Genomic DNA, 16,008 nt, shown 5'->3' on the forward strand with positions numbered 1-16,008 from the left:
GACCCCTGTGTGCCGGGGAAGGCTGCTGCCGCCTGTGCTCCTGGTCTGCAGGAGCCTGCACACACAGCACTGATGTGGCAGAGCTGTCTGCTTTTACCAACCACATTTTCCCTTTCCGCTCAGCTGCAGAGGAAGAGACACATTGGCAATGACATTGTGGCAATTATCTTTCAAGAAGAGAACACGCCGTTCGTCCCAGACATGATTGCCTCCAATTTCTTGCATGCCTACATTGTTGTACAGGTGGAAAACCCCGAGACAGATAACACATCCTACAAGGTAGGGGGAATCTCAACTTTCACGTGTTGATGTTCGCTTTGGCCCCAGGCATGAGATGGTGCCCGTGGAGCTCTGCTCACTCTCACGGATGTCTTTGCTTCCTCTTCAGGCAGTTCACGCCCAGCTCATGTGTATGTGCATTGTTTGTATGTAACTGTGCAGTAGGACAGACTTAAATTCCAAATTTCACATTCACTTACGTGTACTCAGTGATATATACATAACCGGAGTATGTATATATTGAATGTACATATGTATACACACAAATATTTATGTATGTACTATTACGTAGTGTGTGTATACATACACAGGTGCATGCTCATTTATTAAGAATTTTGGACTTTTTAATAAGGATTTTTTGACTAAATACTTGAATAAACCTCAGGACAGCTCATGCCCTCCTAAACACAGCACTCAAGCGTGGGTAGCATAAACCCTGCTCTCCCTCTGCTTTCCATCAGGAGGTCAGTAGAACATCACATTTCAAGCTGAAAGCACACCGCTTAGAGCCGTGAATGAAAACAAAGTTCATAGGAAGTAAATGTAAAGAGCACTGCAGCCAGTCCTGCCCTGGCAGCTCCAGGTGCCGCAGTCAGCAGGCGGGGGCACCTCTGCCAGGCTGGGAGCATCGCCTGGGGTGCAGGGGCCGCGCTGGGGGCTGCCCTCGTGCCTCTGCCTCACCGGCTCCTCCTGGCCCTGCAGGTCTCCGTCACGGCCCGTGAGGACGTCCCCTCCTTTGGCCCGCCGCTGCCGAGCCCGCCGGTTTTTCAGAAGGTGAGAAATGGGTCTGAAAGCGTGTACCAAGTCAGGAGGAATATACGTGTGTGTGTCCAGGATGCTTCAGAGCATGCCCTGTTGGGGGGAAATGTGATTTGTGGGGTTTACACGCATTATTGGTAGCGAGGACTGCGAGTCTGTGGCAGGGCAGGAGGCCGTCCATGGTGTGTCGTCGTGCAGCATCACCCCTGCAGGGTGGCAGATGAGGCTCCCCGGGGCACTGCTCGTTGTTGGGTCCGTAGGGTTACGCTACCAGAATTGCCAGGAGCAGTATGATGGCTGGTATTCAGCCTTGCCTCTCTTGCTCCCCCAGAGCCCTGAGTTCAGGGAGTTCCTGCTGACCAAGCTCATCAATGCTGAGAACGCCTGCTGCAAGTCAGACAAGTTTGCAAAGCTGGAGGTAACGCTCACTGCCTTCCGCCTCGCGCCACCCCAAACTGCCCTATAGCACCCTGCAACACCCCGTACCACCCCAAACCACCCCCTACCACCCTGCGGTGCCCTGTGCGAAGGCTGGGAGGTGTGCAGCGGGGTGCAGAGGGCTCTCTCCATTTCTCCTCCCAAACTGCTCTTCCCGGCACTGAGCCAGGCCAGCACTCGCCAGCAGCGCGAGCAGGCGGGCGTCCTCGCGCCCGAGGCCGGCCCCGGCTGAGCCGGCTGTCACTCCCCAGGACCGAACGCGTGCCGCCTTGCTGGACAACCTGCACGACGAGCTCCACGGGCACACCCAGACCATGCTGGGGCTGGGGCCCGAGGAGGACAAACTGGAGAATGGAGGGCATGGAGGCTTTCTGGAATCGTTCAAGGTAAGCCCCAATCCCTTGCCAAAAGTAGGGTTAAAACATGCCTGGGGTGGGCGAAACATCTGCGGGGCTGAGCACCGGGCACGCTGCGCTGCGGGAGGGCGGCTGGCGGGAGGCGGCTGGTGTCAGCCACAACAGGAGCCACAGTGAGAGGTGCCGGGTGCTGAGGGAGGGAAGGTGCTGCCATGCCAGGGTGAAGGTGTGGGGTGGGTGTAAGTGGGGACAGCAGGAAGAGTGGGCTGGAAAAAAGGAGAAAGAAATGAATGACCTGGAGGAAATTCTGGGTGACCGTTCCAGGTACGGACACCGACCTGCGGGGTAGCAGGGAACAGCCCTGGTAAAGCAGGGAAGGCTTTTGGACAATGTCCCTGACCAGGAGCCATGGCCAGAAGCCTCATGCAAAGGCTTCTGTAAGACAGTGATGGGGAGCTGCTGGGAAGGGCTTGCCCTTTGGGCTGGCTGTGTACAGGGGGTGATGCATGGAGTGCCCGGCTGGGGCTCCCCATCCCCGTGGTGGGTGATACCCGTGCCCTGGCTCTGGGCACACGTCTCCTTTGCACCTCTCCCTGTCCTGCTCCAGGTGGCTCTGGCCACAGCTGCGGCAGGGATTGCTGCTGGTGCCGTGGTGTCCCCTGCTGTGGTGGGCAGGGAGGGCTGTGTGGGCACAGTGCTGGAGACAGCTCCTGGAGCTGTGCTATAAGCACAGCTTTCTCTTCATCATAGAGAAAGAGGCACTTGTAGGAGGTTAACCTTGCCATACCGCAGGCAGCTGTGGAGGTGGGATGAGCGGTGCTGAGGGGTTTTGTCTGGTCCCTCACAGAGGAGGGGGTGGAGGCTCAGCTCTGTCCTGCTTAGGTACGAGATGGGCTGCAGAACCTGAGGTACCACGCAGTCATCTGTCACAGTGTACTTCCCGGCCTCAGACATCGATGTTAAATGATTGTTTTCTCACACGCCTTTGTGTATGAGAAGATGCACTTTGCTTTCTTGGCATTTCAGGGTTTCCTGGGGCGTGTGGTGCATCCAGCTGCTGGAGCTGGCTTGCACTTGCCCCTCCACCTCGGGACCGCACTGCTGGGCTGCTTGCTAGCTTACCTCCTGCACAGTGTGTTCCTGGAGTGAGCGTGGGGCAGGGAAGTGGCAAGCACGGAGGGCTGGGAGCAGGGCAAGACGTGATCTGCTCCATTTCTGTTTGCCTGTCGCATCACATCGGTGAGCCAGCCCTTGGCCCGCTCCCTCCCAGCCTCTCCGTGGGCACCGTGGCTCTCGGAGTGCTGGCCCTCGGGGACATGCGGTACATGAAGCGGTACCGGGGCGAGGGGCTGCGCCGGGCGGCAGGTGGGTGCTGGGAGCACCGCAGGGCTCCGCGGCATCAGCAGTGCCAGGAAGAGACCTTCCTGCCTGCGTGTCGCGGGCAGCCAGGGTGGCTGGCAGCAGAGCGACCTGCTGCTTTCACCTGCGGACACTGACAAATTTTGTATAAGTTGCTGATCCTAATAAATCCGGTCTGATGGACGCTTGCTTGCAGTTCGTTACTCGAGGGGCAGGAGGGGCTGAGTGTGGGGCTGCTGGGGACACCGCGGTCCCTGTGCAAGCAGGGTTCTGCACAGTGCAGCAGATTTTGGTACCTGTGGGGTTTTACAACTGGCTGAAGCCAGCAGCAAAGCCACCTGTGCACCACAGGATGTGGTGCTGGGCACCTTCAGAAATACGCCCCTTGCCGGCTAGTTCCCTCTGACATCTCTTTACCTTGAGCTGTCATTGAATGGGTTGGGGAAGAACGTAGCCATGGCATGGTAGATAGCACAGCAGAAATTCAGAAGGTAATAGCTGCAAAGGAAAAGTTTACTGTAATTGGCACACTGGTATCATAGTCCAGTTTGGGCTCCAGTTACTATGGTGACTACAGTAATTAAAATAAGTGTATGGATTTTTTTTAACTTGCGCATTTCACTGTTGCTTTTCATAGTGTGTGCCAGACTTTCAAAAGATCTCGTGGTCTTATTTGTAAGTGCTTGGGACAACAACTGAGGGAAGGCTTTAAAAATAGCTCAGGTCCTGTTTAAGCATCCAGAATGAGTGTTCAGATTTACAAAAGGTCTCTGCCTCCAGTATGCGCAGCTCTGGTTACCACAGTTTTGAGTCAAAACACATTAAAGTTGTCCTCATTTCCTGCTTGTGCAGTTCATGCTCACAGAGCTGTGCCTTTGGCCCTTTTTCTGGCGGACTTGGAATACTCTTCACATCCCTTTGTGTTCACACCAAGCACAGCACCGCTCTGGTCTCTGTCAGTGGACTGGAGCCAGCACCTTGTCTGGAGAGAGCAGGGGCACCAGACCTTATCCTGGGATCTTCTTCCTGATAACCAGTCTACACCAAAATCAGCACAGATGTCTCAGGCCAGCTGGGAGAAGGCTGTGGTTTGCTGAATAGCATGGTGCCGAAGGCTGCATGGGAATCATCATGCAGCCAGCCTCCCAGCCTCGAGAGCGGGCAAAAAAGCATGCCTAGAGAAAGCATGTCTGGAGATGCAGGGAGCAAGGAGTGCAGACAGGGCACTGCAGGGTCTGGAGGGATGAAGGCTGAGGAGCAGCCACAGGCTGCAGCTGCTGGTAGCTGCCACAGGAACACGGCTCAGCTCTCCTCCATGGCCACTGCAGAGACGAGTGGGCCAAATGAGCAGCAGAAGCACTTTGGGCAGGATGTGTTTAGCAAGCATAAGCATGCTGAAGACCAGAAACACTTGCGCTGATGAGGATGTGAAGCCTCCAGCGCTGTGATGTTTAGGGGCTGGTAGATGGACCTGTCAGCAGTGCGGGCAGCGGGGAGGGCTGGGGGCTCCTTGCAGACCTTTCCACTCCAAATCCAGGGAGAGGTGCCGGGGTGTGCACCCGAATGCAGCTATACAGCTGGGCTGCAGCTGCTGTTCCTTGGGGCATTTTGGAAGGTTGTGCACACGCAGGGCAGGAGCCAGGGCTCCAGGGCTTGTCCCGGCCCTGCTGCTGCTCTTGGCCCTGGCACCCTGTGACTGCAGGACGAACCCCACCGCGGTGCCCACGCAGCTCCTGCTGCTGCCAGGGCAGCTGCTGTGGGCACGTGGCAGCGCTGCGGGCGGTGCTGGCGCTGCGGGGCGAAGCAGGAGGCAGGCTGCATGCCAGCAGGGCCTGGGGCTGGGACGGCTTTGGGCAGCAGCAGGCCCCTAGGTGGTGGTGACCGCTGTCCCCTGTCCCTCGCGGCCACAGAGAGCCATCCGAGTGCGCAGCCACTCCATGGAGACGATGGTGGGCAGCCAGAAGAAGCACCACGGCGGTGGCATCCCGGGCAGCCTGAGTGGGGGCATCGCACACAACAGCGGCGAGGTGACCAAGACCACCTTCTCGGTGAGCATGGCCGCGTGGCCACACGTCCTGCTGTCCCTCTGTCTGTCCCTCCCTCCCCATCCCAGCGGGGCGCTGCACCCTGCTGGAGCCGCGTGGCAGTCGCCTGAGCAGACAGAGAACAAAGGGACAAGGAGAGGATCTGGGCACAGCACGCTTTTGTGTGTGTTGTTAGAATCAGGTTTGTTTTGTGGAAGAACCAGAAGATCGGCTTCCTGTCATTTCTTTAGCCCAAAAGTACATAGAAGATGTAAAAGGAATTCTGGTATTACACATTTTCTAGATGTGCAGGCTGAGAATTGCGAGCAGCATAATTCCTAGTAGGATGTTTGGTCTCTGGAGTTCCCAGGATGGAGCTCTGCTCTCTGAACGTGGGCTGTTTCCTTCTTGCAGCCCCCTGTTCCAGCAGCCACGGCCAAGAACCAGTCGAGGAGTCCCATCAAGCGCCGGTCAGGGCTGTTCCCCCGCCTGCACACGGGGTCTGAGAGCCAGTCGGAGAGCAGGACAAGGTGGTAAGTCTCACATTGTCCTGGTTGCTGGGTCAGAAACGCCCAGTATGTGTTAAACATTGCAGGAGCTGTTGGCTGGTGCTGGAGGCCTTGCAGTGTGTCTGGGGTATTGAAACCCCCCGTTTCCACACCAGGCAGCCACAAGGGCTTCTTCTGCCATGTTCAAGGCTATGGTGTCCTGAATGCCTTCTCTCTGTTTTATATCAAAGCGGTGGTATCCAAAGAGCATCTGTTACTCTTACAGTTTAGCACTTGGTGCTAGGAATATAATTTGACCATCCATTTTAAGTCTCTTGTGTAACTCACGCAGCCTGCTTTTTTGTGCCCTCAGCGACAGTGTTTCTGGAGCCCAGAAGACACCAGATATGGGACATTCATCACAAGAGATGAAATCTGAAACCTCATCCAACCCCAGCTCCCCTGAAATATGCCCCAACAAAGACAGGTGAGTCGAACAGAGCTCAATCCTCCTCTGAGCTCAAATTCTTGCAAGCCCCTGTGTAGCTAACAGCCATCAGGGACTGTTGAACAAAATCTTCAGGTCTTAGTATAAATAAGTTTGATATTAAGGGATAAAAAAAAGATTCTGGTGATTCATGCACACAGCTCCTTTATGGTCTGAAAATAGTCATCTTTAAAAAAGAACAGTAGCAAGGAATGGTATTCGACAGGAGTTGTCCAAAACCAGGCACGGGAGCAGGCACATGCTGTAGAGCCAGCCAGGCCCTCGTGTTTCTGCTGGTGCCACTGGCAAGCTGCTTTGTCCCGTTGTCCGGGGGTTTGCTCCTAGCAGTGCCCCGAGCAGCAGGTCTCTGTGGTGCCCACAAGGCGCTCAGCTCTGCCTGCAGCAGCCGCGTCATTTCTTTCCGTATCACTTTGTCTCCTAGGCCATTCATCAAGCTGAAGGAGAACGGGAGGTCAAACATCTCACGCTCCTCCTCAAGCACCAGCAGCTTCAGCAGCACGGCGGGAGAGAGCGAGACACTGGAGGAGTACGACAGCGTGGTAGGCACCAGCCCCTGCGCCTCCTGCTCCTGGGCTCACGCAGCCAGAGCTCTGCAGGTTCCTCGGCAGCCCTGGGTCCCTGGGTGCTGCCTGGCAGGGCAGGAGGCTGGCAGGGGGTCTGCTCCGGAGCATAAGCCTTCCTGGGGGCTCTCTGATGAGCACGGCTGTAACAAGACGTGAGCAGAGCCCTGGGACATAAACTTGCTGCAGGAGATGGAGCTGTGCCTCGCTCTCTCCCATGCAGGGAAGCCAGCCGTCCACGGCGTCGCCCTTCAAGCAGGACGTGTTTGTCTACAGCGCATCGCCTGGCAGTGAGAGCCCGAGCATGGGGGCCGCAGCCACCCCGGTCATCATGAGCAGGAGCCCCACAGGTGGGTGTGGGGGCGTCCCCCGGGGGGGCAGCTCTGGAGTCGCAGCAGCTGCCAGGCAGGGGCAGCAGGAGAGGCCGCGGGATGCCGCGGGGGCATGCCCGGGGCATGGCTGTGGCGCTGGTGCTGTGCTTCCACGGGGAGTTTGCTTCCCTGCTAAGTCAGAGGTAGCTTCTGTGGTGGCTCTGTTTACTCCACTCCCTCCTGACAGACATTTGCAGTAGTCTTGGAAACTCGCTGTCTCCAAGGAATGAGCCATGACTCACAAATTATTTAATAAACGAACAGCATTCCTTGGGCCTGGCTCTATTGCCCCTGCTGCTAACTTAACTCTGTACTAATTCCGTCCATTTTAGTCAGACAATTAGCAAAGTGAGGCACAAGTCGGCATGAGCAAAATCAGGCCCTTTGTTAGTGCAGTGCGGCGGTGACGACACCGCTCTGCTCGGGGAGCCCTGGGGTGTCTGCAGCGCCTGCTCCTCGCCTGCACGTCACAACCCTTTAATTTCCCCGTGCGCTGTGGTCCTGCCGGAAGGAACCACGATTCAAATGAAAACGCACATTATGAACTTAGGAGCACTTTGCAAAATAGACAGAGCTGCAAATCCACTGTTAGCAGCTTGGTAACTGGGAACAGCTCAGGAGAAAAACTAAGCTGGAAAATGCAGTCTGGCTTGCTTGCTTTTTGTATCTCTGCACCCCACAAGTCCTCCTCCTTATTTTATTAGAGAATTTCTGAATGAGTAAAACAGCCTCTTTTAATGCTTAAAGTGTTTATTTTGCATTTTTCCTGCCAAGAGCATTGAAATCCACCCATACTTGTACGGATCAGTCATTTGTTGTAGCCTTTTCAGTGGCATTTCCAGTAGAAACACTGTGAAATGTAATTAAGCCTCAATTTATTCCATCAAAACCACTTAATGTACAGATTTTGCCAAACATTCAGCCAAGATAGACTAAATATTTGTAACACTGGTGACAATCTATTAAAGTGCCTGGCTGCTGCGCTGGTAGCACAGCAGTCAGCACTACAGCTTCAACGAACGCGCTTGCTCGTGGATTAGTACTATTTTTGCTTTTCCCCACCCTCCAGCAGATATAAAGAACAGAAACTCTCCAAGGTCAAATCTGAAGTTCCGCTTCGACAAACTCAGCCACGGCAGCTCCAGCACGGTAGGTGCCGCGGCTCTCAGGGGGGATGCACAGGGCCACATCCTGCCCTACCTGGCCATGGGGCAGGGGCAGAGCCCGCAGCGCTTGTGCCATGGGGCAGCGCTTGTGTGGGTCTGCACGGGAACACTGAGGGTGACAGAGACGGGACATCCATGGGGGAACAGCCCCGCTCCTCCGGGCCGGTAGGGCAGGGCTGTGCAGCACGGGGCAGCCTCTCCGTGCAGGCAGGGCGCAGCGCAGGGCACGGCCCAGCCCCTGGTGTGCTGTGTCCCACCTCCCCTGCTCCCAGACGCAGTGCTGGAGCTGCTGTGGGTCCTCCTGAGAATAAATACAGGAGATGCGGGGAGGAGGGCTTGGTGACTTCTTGTGCCTTTTTTTGCAACTCAGCTGTATTCTGGTTTTTCATTTAGAGCCACTAGCAGGAGAAAGAAGTCAAGAACTTTTCAGCGGTAAGTGTTCCTAACACTGTTGTGCACAGTGATTCATCTCATCTGTGGTCACGTGTATCCTTTAGTGATAGCCCATATTGGCCAATTGCAGTGTTTACTATTAAATATGTGATCAATAACGTGTCTTACAGCATCCTAAATGCTTTTGTGAGATGAGGGCAGCACTGACTGAGAAAAACAGCAGTGTTTAATGATGGGAATGATTGGTGCCCCTCAGTGCCACCACGTAGCAGTATGTATTTCTTTCTGGGGTGCTTCTAAATGTTCCCCACAGCAGTTCTGCCACCTGCTTTCAGGGAAGTTGCTGCACGGCTGCAGCGGCTGCACTGAGTCCTGCCAGGGACAGGGGCAGCCAGCCCCCTGCTTCCACCCTGCAGCTCCACCAGTGCCCGCGTGTTCTCGTGCCTGGAGGCATTTACAAGTTTGTTTCCTGGTTCTCCCACAGGCTTGAGTTCCTGCAGTCTTTTTTTGTCATGCAATTCATGGTATTTGTTAGGAAGTTTGTAGCTGAGCAGAAGAGCCCTCAAAACTTAAAAGGAGAGGAAATTCCATTTCCAAAAGCACTGGCTTCTAAAAGCCCCAGTCTTCTCCCATCACCTGAGTCTCCTTCTCTCCCTGCCTGGGGCCACTTGGCGCCTCTGAGAGGATGGGCACTGCCACACCACTGCCATACCAGCACCCTACTGTATGGCTTTGGCTCCTTCCCTGGGGCTGGCACATCGTAGCCACCACTGCAGGGATATCTTCAGGAGTGAGAATATTCAAAGTCTCTGAGGCTTTTATCCTTTTTCTTTGTTTTCAGAATTTTTTGTTCCAATAAAGGGAAAACTCTTCACCACCCAGTGGGAACGCGCACACCCTGCACTAACAGCGAGGTTCCCTCATCGCTGCAGCTGCACCCTGCGCCAGGAGGAAGCCGTCAGTGTCACTGTGCAGCCGCTCCTGTCCTCTGGCAGAGACCCAGCCACCCTGCCCCAGCCGATGGCGTTGCTAGCTCGGGGGCACCCTGCGCACTGCCCCAGGAGACCCCTGCCCACCCGCCCCACGTCCCCCTGCAGTGCCGGGCGCGCTGCGGCGCTGGGGCCAGGTGAGCGCCGTGCCTCTGCCCCAGCGGGAGACCTGCACCCTGCGGCTGGGGCACCAGCACCAGTCTCCCCCCTGAGGCTGGCCTGCCCATCCCAGGGGGCGGGAGGGAGGCCAGGCGGATCCCCCCCGAGGTTTGGGGGTCTCCTCCCTGTATGTGTAGTATCAGTGCGGAAACACTTTCTTTTTGTATTTTTCCCTTATGGAAGGGCAGGCGGTCAGGGCGCAGTTAGGGCTTTCAGTGGGCTGGTCATGGTGGCTTTCCCCCCATTGTTGCTCTCCTCTGCCAGGGGTCAGGAGGCAGCAGAGCAATGCTGCCCAGCACGGGGCTGGCAGGGCAGCAGCACAGGACCTCATGAGCTGCCCTCTCTTCTCCTCCTGACCAGTTTTGCTCCTTGGGTTGCAAATTTTCAAGGCAAATGCAGCCTCGTGTCCCGTGCCTCCTCAGGTGCTGGCACAGGAGGCAGCCGGGGTTGACTTGCCCTCTCTTGGCAGCTCAGGAGATGGTGTAGGTGGCCTCTGTGTTTTTTCCCTGACCAAAACTCCATGCATGGGCCTGGAAAAGATTAACCAAAGCTAAAGCTGTAGTATAACTAAATACTAAATCTGGCACTTGGAGTGGATTTATTCTGTGGGCTCTACCTTATCCTGTGTGTTAGCTTGCCAGGCAAACAAATGTATAAAGCGCCAGTGATTTTTGATGGCATTGGGCTTTACCCCTTGCAGAATTTGTCCCTCTGCTTTTGAACATGCTTTTGTTTACTTTAAAAGAAGAGGATTATGAGTTCTGGAAGGTGACTTCCCTATAACACCCTTTTCCAAAAAATACCTCTCTAATCATGCCACAGAAGTCCCTTTGCTCTTATGGAGCTTTGTCTAAAGTTTACTGAAGTCTGTCCACTAATTTCAGGATGCTCATAGATTTCCCTCATGGATTTTTTAAATAATACACTGCAGTGCTGCAGAGGTGCAGAACTGCATCTTGCCATAATCCGTAATCTTTGCAAAAAACACCCCATGAAATAAGGTTCTTGATTTCAAGTGAAAACTCTTTTGTCAGTTCATGATTCTCAATGAAAACAAAACTTTGAGTGCCAAAGTTAATCATACACAGCTGGAGCTCAGAGGCACAGGCATGTCTGAGCAGCTGGGCTGGTGGCTGTGGTGATGCACGGGGCGAGGGCTTGTGGCAGAAACCCACCGCCCCTGCCCCACCACCTCCCACCTGGGCCAGAGCAAAACCGGGCTGATCCGAACCAGCTGTGCTGAATGAGGCTCTGCGTGGAACTGGGAAACAACCGGAATGTGTGCTCCAAATGGGTGCTCCCACTTGTGCGTGTGATTTGCACATTCGAATAGAAAAGGCGGTTGCCCTCCTGGGAGAAGAGTCAGGTTAAAGAAGGAGCCACATTGTGGAAAAAACAGAGAACGCTTTCATGGGCATTGAGCACACTGTAGAGGATCAGTAAATACAAATAACCAGCAGTGGTGACACTCCCTCCTGCTTTCAGTGAGTTGCTTTTAAATAACATTTAAATCTTGAGATTTTCTTTGAAAGAGGAAAAGCACAACACATTTAGCCCGGTCCGCAGCTAGCTCTGGATGTCTCACATTCCAGATACTTTGCTGTTCAGTTCTGCTGTCTGACGATGCTTCAGTAGCACTTTTAAGCCCATCCCCAGTTCTTCCTCCTAGAAGCTTTTGGTCTGGTTTTCTTATGCCCTGCAGTGAATACTGACTGGTGCAAAACCTTGTTTTGAGGGGCTGTTTTTGTTTGTTCGTTTGTTTTTCTCCTATGAAGTTGCTTGATTCTATAGATGTCATCATTCGCATGGGTGTTGATCTCTGTGAGATCTTTCAGCAGAAGATGCAGTGGCTACTCTTGTCTGGGTTTTTCATTTTGAGTTGTTTTTTCTTTTTTTCTCACTTGAAACTGTGACTTTCCTTTTTGACCTAGGTCAATTTGTAGAATTATTAGAAGGTGGTTAAAAGGCACACAGGACAGTTTGAAGCTCCAGGGAGAGAGATGCAATGTGTTAGATGTGTCCTGAGCCGTTCCAACCGGCTGGGAGGGCAGCAGGGCCGGGCAGACAAGGTCTGCCAGCTGCTCCTATACTTCCTGGGACAGTTTCAAAAGTGCTGCTCACAACTGGCTGTAAAACCAGCTCCTAAATAACAATGGGCTTTTAAAGCTCCTGTCCTAGCCAAGCTCTAGTGTGGCTTCTGCCTATCTGCCCTGCCCTGCAGCCCTGTGCAGCAGCCTTTCAGTTCTGGGATTGTCCTAGGTCACCCTGCAGCAGCGCTGGGGACTGCTGAGCAGTTGTGTTCAACCTCGGAGGCATTTGCACTCCAGCAGTGGGTGAAGATGTTCCTGCATATATATTGCAAAATGTTTTGTGCTTACATGTGACACACACACATACATATACGTATATATATATATATATATAACAGAAAGGATCCCTCGCTGACACTAACTGGTGGGGCAGTGCGCGTCAGAGCTCGGCAGCTCCTGCCCGCTGCTGGTGCTGGTGCTCTGCGGCGCAGGGAGCCCAGCATGGGGCTGCCGGGGGCTGCCCAGGAGGCCTCAGGGCCGCTGCTCCGTGGGCTCAGCAGTCGCAGCCCAGGGCTCGGGGCTGCAGCGGGGATGCCTGGTGTCAGCCTCAGAGCAGCGGTTTGCCTGTCCCGTCTGCACTGTTTACATGCCCGCAGCTCACACCAAACTCAGAAATGATGTTGCACAGCAAACGCCGGAGGTAGGACTGCAGCCTGGGGAGGCTCAGCGGGATTTCCTGGCCGTGTAGGACAGGTCTCTGCTGTCCGGGTGTTTGCTCTCCTTTTTCCCCTGGGTTTCGGTGCCCTGGTTACTCCTGCCGCACCCTGCCTCCTGCTTGGCACAGACTTGCTAGCTATCCTGCTGGGGGCAGGATCAGGCCCAAGCCCAGGCCCAGGTCTGCCTCCCAGGCCCAGCGTTGGGGCTCAGGGCTGTGCCATGCACACCATAAGGCTCTGGGGATGTGTTTCAGTCCCTCGTGCACATCCCTGCCCACCCCACAGCCCCCCGGGGCACAGCAGGGCCCGTCCTAAGGGCGAGGGTGCGCGGGAGGCACCGGCACCACGGGCCTCCTTTGAGGGCTCCCCAAGCCAAGCACACGCTCAAGCACAATGTGAAAGTGCTTTTTTTTCTGGGTGGAGAGGGGGGGTGCTAAGCACAGGTCCAGCTTCTTTCCAGCGTTTTGGGGGTCTTCAGGAATGGCAGCGGAAGGGGCCAGGATACTTCCTTGACATAACTGGGCTTGTTAACCCCAACTGAGGATCTGGCTCAGAGGTTTCTCGGCTGTCTTTGTCTTGACTGCAAGAGGTGGTTGGCACTGATAATTGCTCTTAAAGGCGGTCAGAGCTCAGCACCTCTGCAGATCACAGCTCGCACTCATGCTGCTTTGCTTATGTTCCGACTCTGTCCACTAGAGCTGGTCAAGAAGCTCTCATTTCTGAATCTTAGAGCATGCTTTCATTATGTTTTAATGAATGTAGCACTGCGTATACCCTGCAAAGGAAAATGCTGAATTTATATCATTAGAATGTGAAGAGAGTTTATAGAGTGAAAAAAAATCTTGAAGAAATGTATCTGACAAAAGTTTATTTTTTATGTAGAGAGGCGGTGCTTTGTAGTTCCTGGTGGCCTGTCTGTTGTAAATAATGTACATTTAATTTATTGCTATGGTAGCAGATTGTATTTGTTATGTATAAAACTAAAGGTTCACAAATGTATATTTTGTTGCTTAAATGTGTCTTTGCAAAATTCACAATAAATAACATATTTTGTGTCTGTATGTGTATTATATTATGTATGTCCATGAAGGGACAGCTTTAGCTGAGCTCCCTGGGGACAGTCTGGGGTCTTTATACCCCTGTGAAAACCATGCAATGGCATAGACTGGGGTTGAGCTGTTACTGAGGTGGGTAAGATCAAATAAAGTTACGATCCAAAGCAGAAGAGTACCAGAGTGTAAGAAGGTGCAGATCAGGACATCTCTGCTGGTCTTAGTGACGCTAGGACCTGGTCAGCAGGCAAGGATCCAGCATCTGTTCCCCACGCATCGGAGTTTCCATCAAGTGACCTGTTCTGTCTGAGTTGGAGTCAGCGTATGCCTAATATAAGCCATGCAGTGTCAGAGTTAGAACTAAAACCTGTTCCTGTCAGTCGCAGACCATGTGTGGTATGGAAAACAAACAATTTCATAAAATGAAAATGAACAAGCAGCAATTTGGTTTCTCTAAAACAGCTTCGTTTACCACAGAGCTTCAGTCTCTGGCATCTTGGCTGCCTTACGGACATCCTCTCTGAGTGAACTATGAAATTGGATTTTCTCTCTCAAGTTCCTCAGGAACCATTTCAAATCCCTCTAATTTCCCAGCTCTCTTCCTCCCAGGACACTAAGAAAAAGCCATTATTGTACAGAGGAAGCCTGTCTGGTGCGTTTTTCCCCACAGCTCAGGCTGAATGACAAACAAAGCTATTCGCCAGTGTTATTTCTCTAACATTTTGTGATGGGGGAGAAAACCCATCAACATGCATGCGTAAGAACAAAATGCTTGTCCTGGGGAGGGAACAAGCCCAGCGGAGGGGCGTGGAGTCCCTGGAGCGATGGGTGAGCAGCGTGGGCGCTGTTCCTCAGACTCCCCTGCTTCCATCAGGAGTGGCAGAGGAGCAACAAAACAAAGCACGCAAAGTTCAGGTTCTCTTAATGCATCCTGACTGTTGTAAAACTTATACTCACAGCTCCCCACTTTGCCCGTAATGAGAGTAAGAATTCTGGAAGGCAAGCTTCATTTACTTTGGCATGAAATGATAGCCCCCTGCTATCATTGTCAGGTGGACACAACCCAAGCCCCTTCTCTCTGCCCACCCCCTAACCTCACACCTTTGAGTGTCCCCTTGCCCACCAGGACTTTCCGTGCATGACCAGCAAAGTGCCTGGACGCTGGCAGCCTGCTTTTGTCCTGCTTTGGCTGTGTTACAGCTGTGGAGCTGCTGGGTGCACAGCCACCACCACACCTCGTGCAGCGCCCTGAGCTGCAGCCAAAGCCCCGCAGCCAGCCTCAGCCACAGCCACTTGCTGCTTTGGAGTGAGGCAAAGTTTCCAGATCCAAACCCATTCAGGTGAGCCTGCATTAAGTGGGGATCTGAGACTCTATGCTGCAGGACGTGGGACGCCAACTGGACTTGCTACGTGAGGCCGAACAGGTGCCACGTTCTGACCACGGCTGTGGGGTCTTGTGGCATTTAAATCTGGGATAGCTGCAAAGACAGTGGTCATACTCCACAGGCTATTGAAAAGCATAACTGCTAAACTAATTCCTCCCAGCTTCTTCCTTCCTTCCTCTCCACTGCCCCCATCCCCAACAGCACCAAAACCTCACAGCAACGCATTGTGGACAACCTCCTACCAGCACAAAAAGCAGGCACCGTACAGCAAAGCACCACAGAACATGAGTGGCTCCTGACCGCATGCCAAATGTCCTAAGGTACGGTATCACAAGGCGAGGTAAAGTCGGCGGGGGGACGCAGGGGCAGCTGGTGCAGCGCACGCACAGCGGTGCTCCCCGGGGGCTGCCTGCAGGGCTGGGGCTGGGTGGGCCCCTGGCAGCCCCCAGGGCGGTAGCACTGACACAGGGCACTGAGCTGCTCGGGGTGCAGCGTAGCTGAGCCACAGGGAGTCAAGCACCAGGAAGCTCCCTGGTGACACTGGGCACAGTTGTATTTGCTGGTAAGGGTGATTACAAGACATCCAGGGCAGTAAGGCACTCTGTGGTCACAGGGCAGATTCTCTCCTGATTTTGTCTACATGCGTTATGTGGCTTTAACTGGACCAGTGTACGTGCGGTGTTGTTAGCTCTGATTATTATTTCACATCACCACTGAAAAGAAATAAATCCATGCAAAACATGCAAGAACGGCCAGCTGTCTGGTTAAACATGTGTGCTCTGCTCCTCCCACGGTGGCTGCTGCCAGCTGTGAAGTGTACACAGCAGCTACCAGACCCAGATTGTCCTCTCATCCAGCAAACGGTGAACCAGCTCTGAGTCAGTATCTGTGTCACCAAAGCCCATCTCTGGCTGAAACAAAGTGCAGTCCAAGGTGAAGTCACTTCCTTCTTCCTTCCTTCTAAAAATCTATGGTT

The 16,008-nt window shown here is 53.8% G+C and overlaps 1 protein-coding gene across 8 annotated transcripts in view; it reads left to right on the plus strand.

The window, feature by feature from the left end:
• Positions 1–13,656, plus strand: part of RAP1GAP2 (RAP1 GTPase activating protein 2) — a 76,522-nt gene extending 62,866 nt beyond the window's left edge. For 7 of the 8 annotated variants that reach the window (XM_032200799.1, XM_032200801.1, XM_032200806.1 and 4 more), the window contains 12 exons: positions 124–279; positions 982–1,053; positions 1,370–1,456; positions 1,728–1,862; positions 5,102–5,239; positions 5,630–5,748; positions 6,077–6,190; positions 6,633–6,750; positions 6,995–7,121; positions 8,212–8,291; positions 8,702–8,740; positions 9,543–13,656. In XM_032200799.1, coding sequence (XP_032056690.1) covers positions 124–279; positions 982–1,053; positions 1,370–1,456; positions 1,728–1,862; positions 5,102–5,239; positions 5,630–5,748; positions 6,077–6,190; positions 6,633–6,750; positions 6,995–7,121; positions 8,212–8,291; positions 8,702–8,710 — 1,155 coding nt within the window. In that variant the 3' untranslated portion in view covers positions 8,711–8,740; positions 9,543–13,656. The remainder of the gene's footprint in view (positions 1–123; positions 280–981; positions 1,054–1,369; positions 1,457–1,727; positions 1,863–5,101; positions 5,240–5,629; positions 5,749–6,076; positions 6,191–6,632; positions 6,751–6,994; positions 7,122–8,211; positions 8,292–8,701; positions 8,741–9,542) is intronic. The other variant, XM_032200800.1, reaches the window with a different exon arrangement.
• The last annotated feature ends 2,352 nt before the right edge of the window (positions 13,657–16,008 follow it).

This window comes from Aythya fuligula, chromosome 20 (assembly GCF_009819795.1).
Source record: "Aythya fuligula isolate bAytFul2 chromosome 20, bAytFul2.pri, whole genome shotgun sequence".
Lineage (NCBI taxonomy): Eukaryota > Metazoa > Chordata > Aves > Anseriformes > Anatidae > Aythya > Aythya fuligula.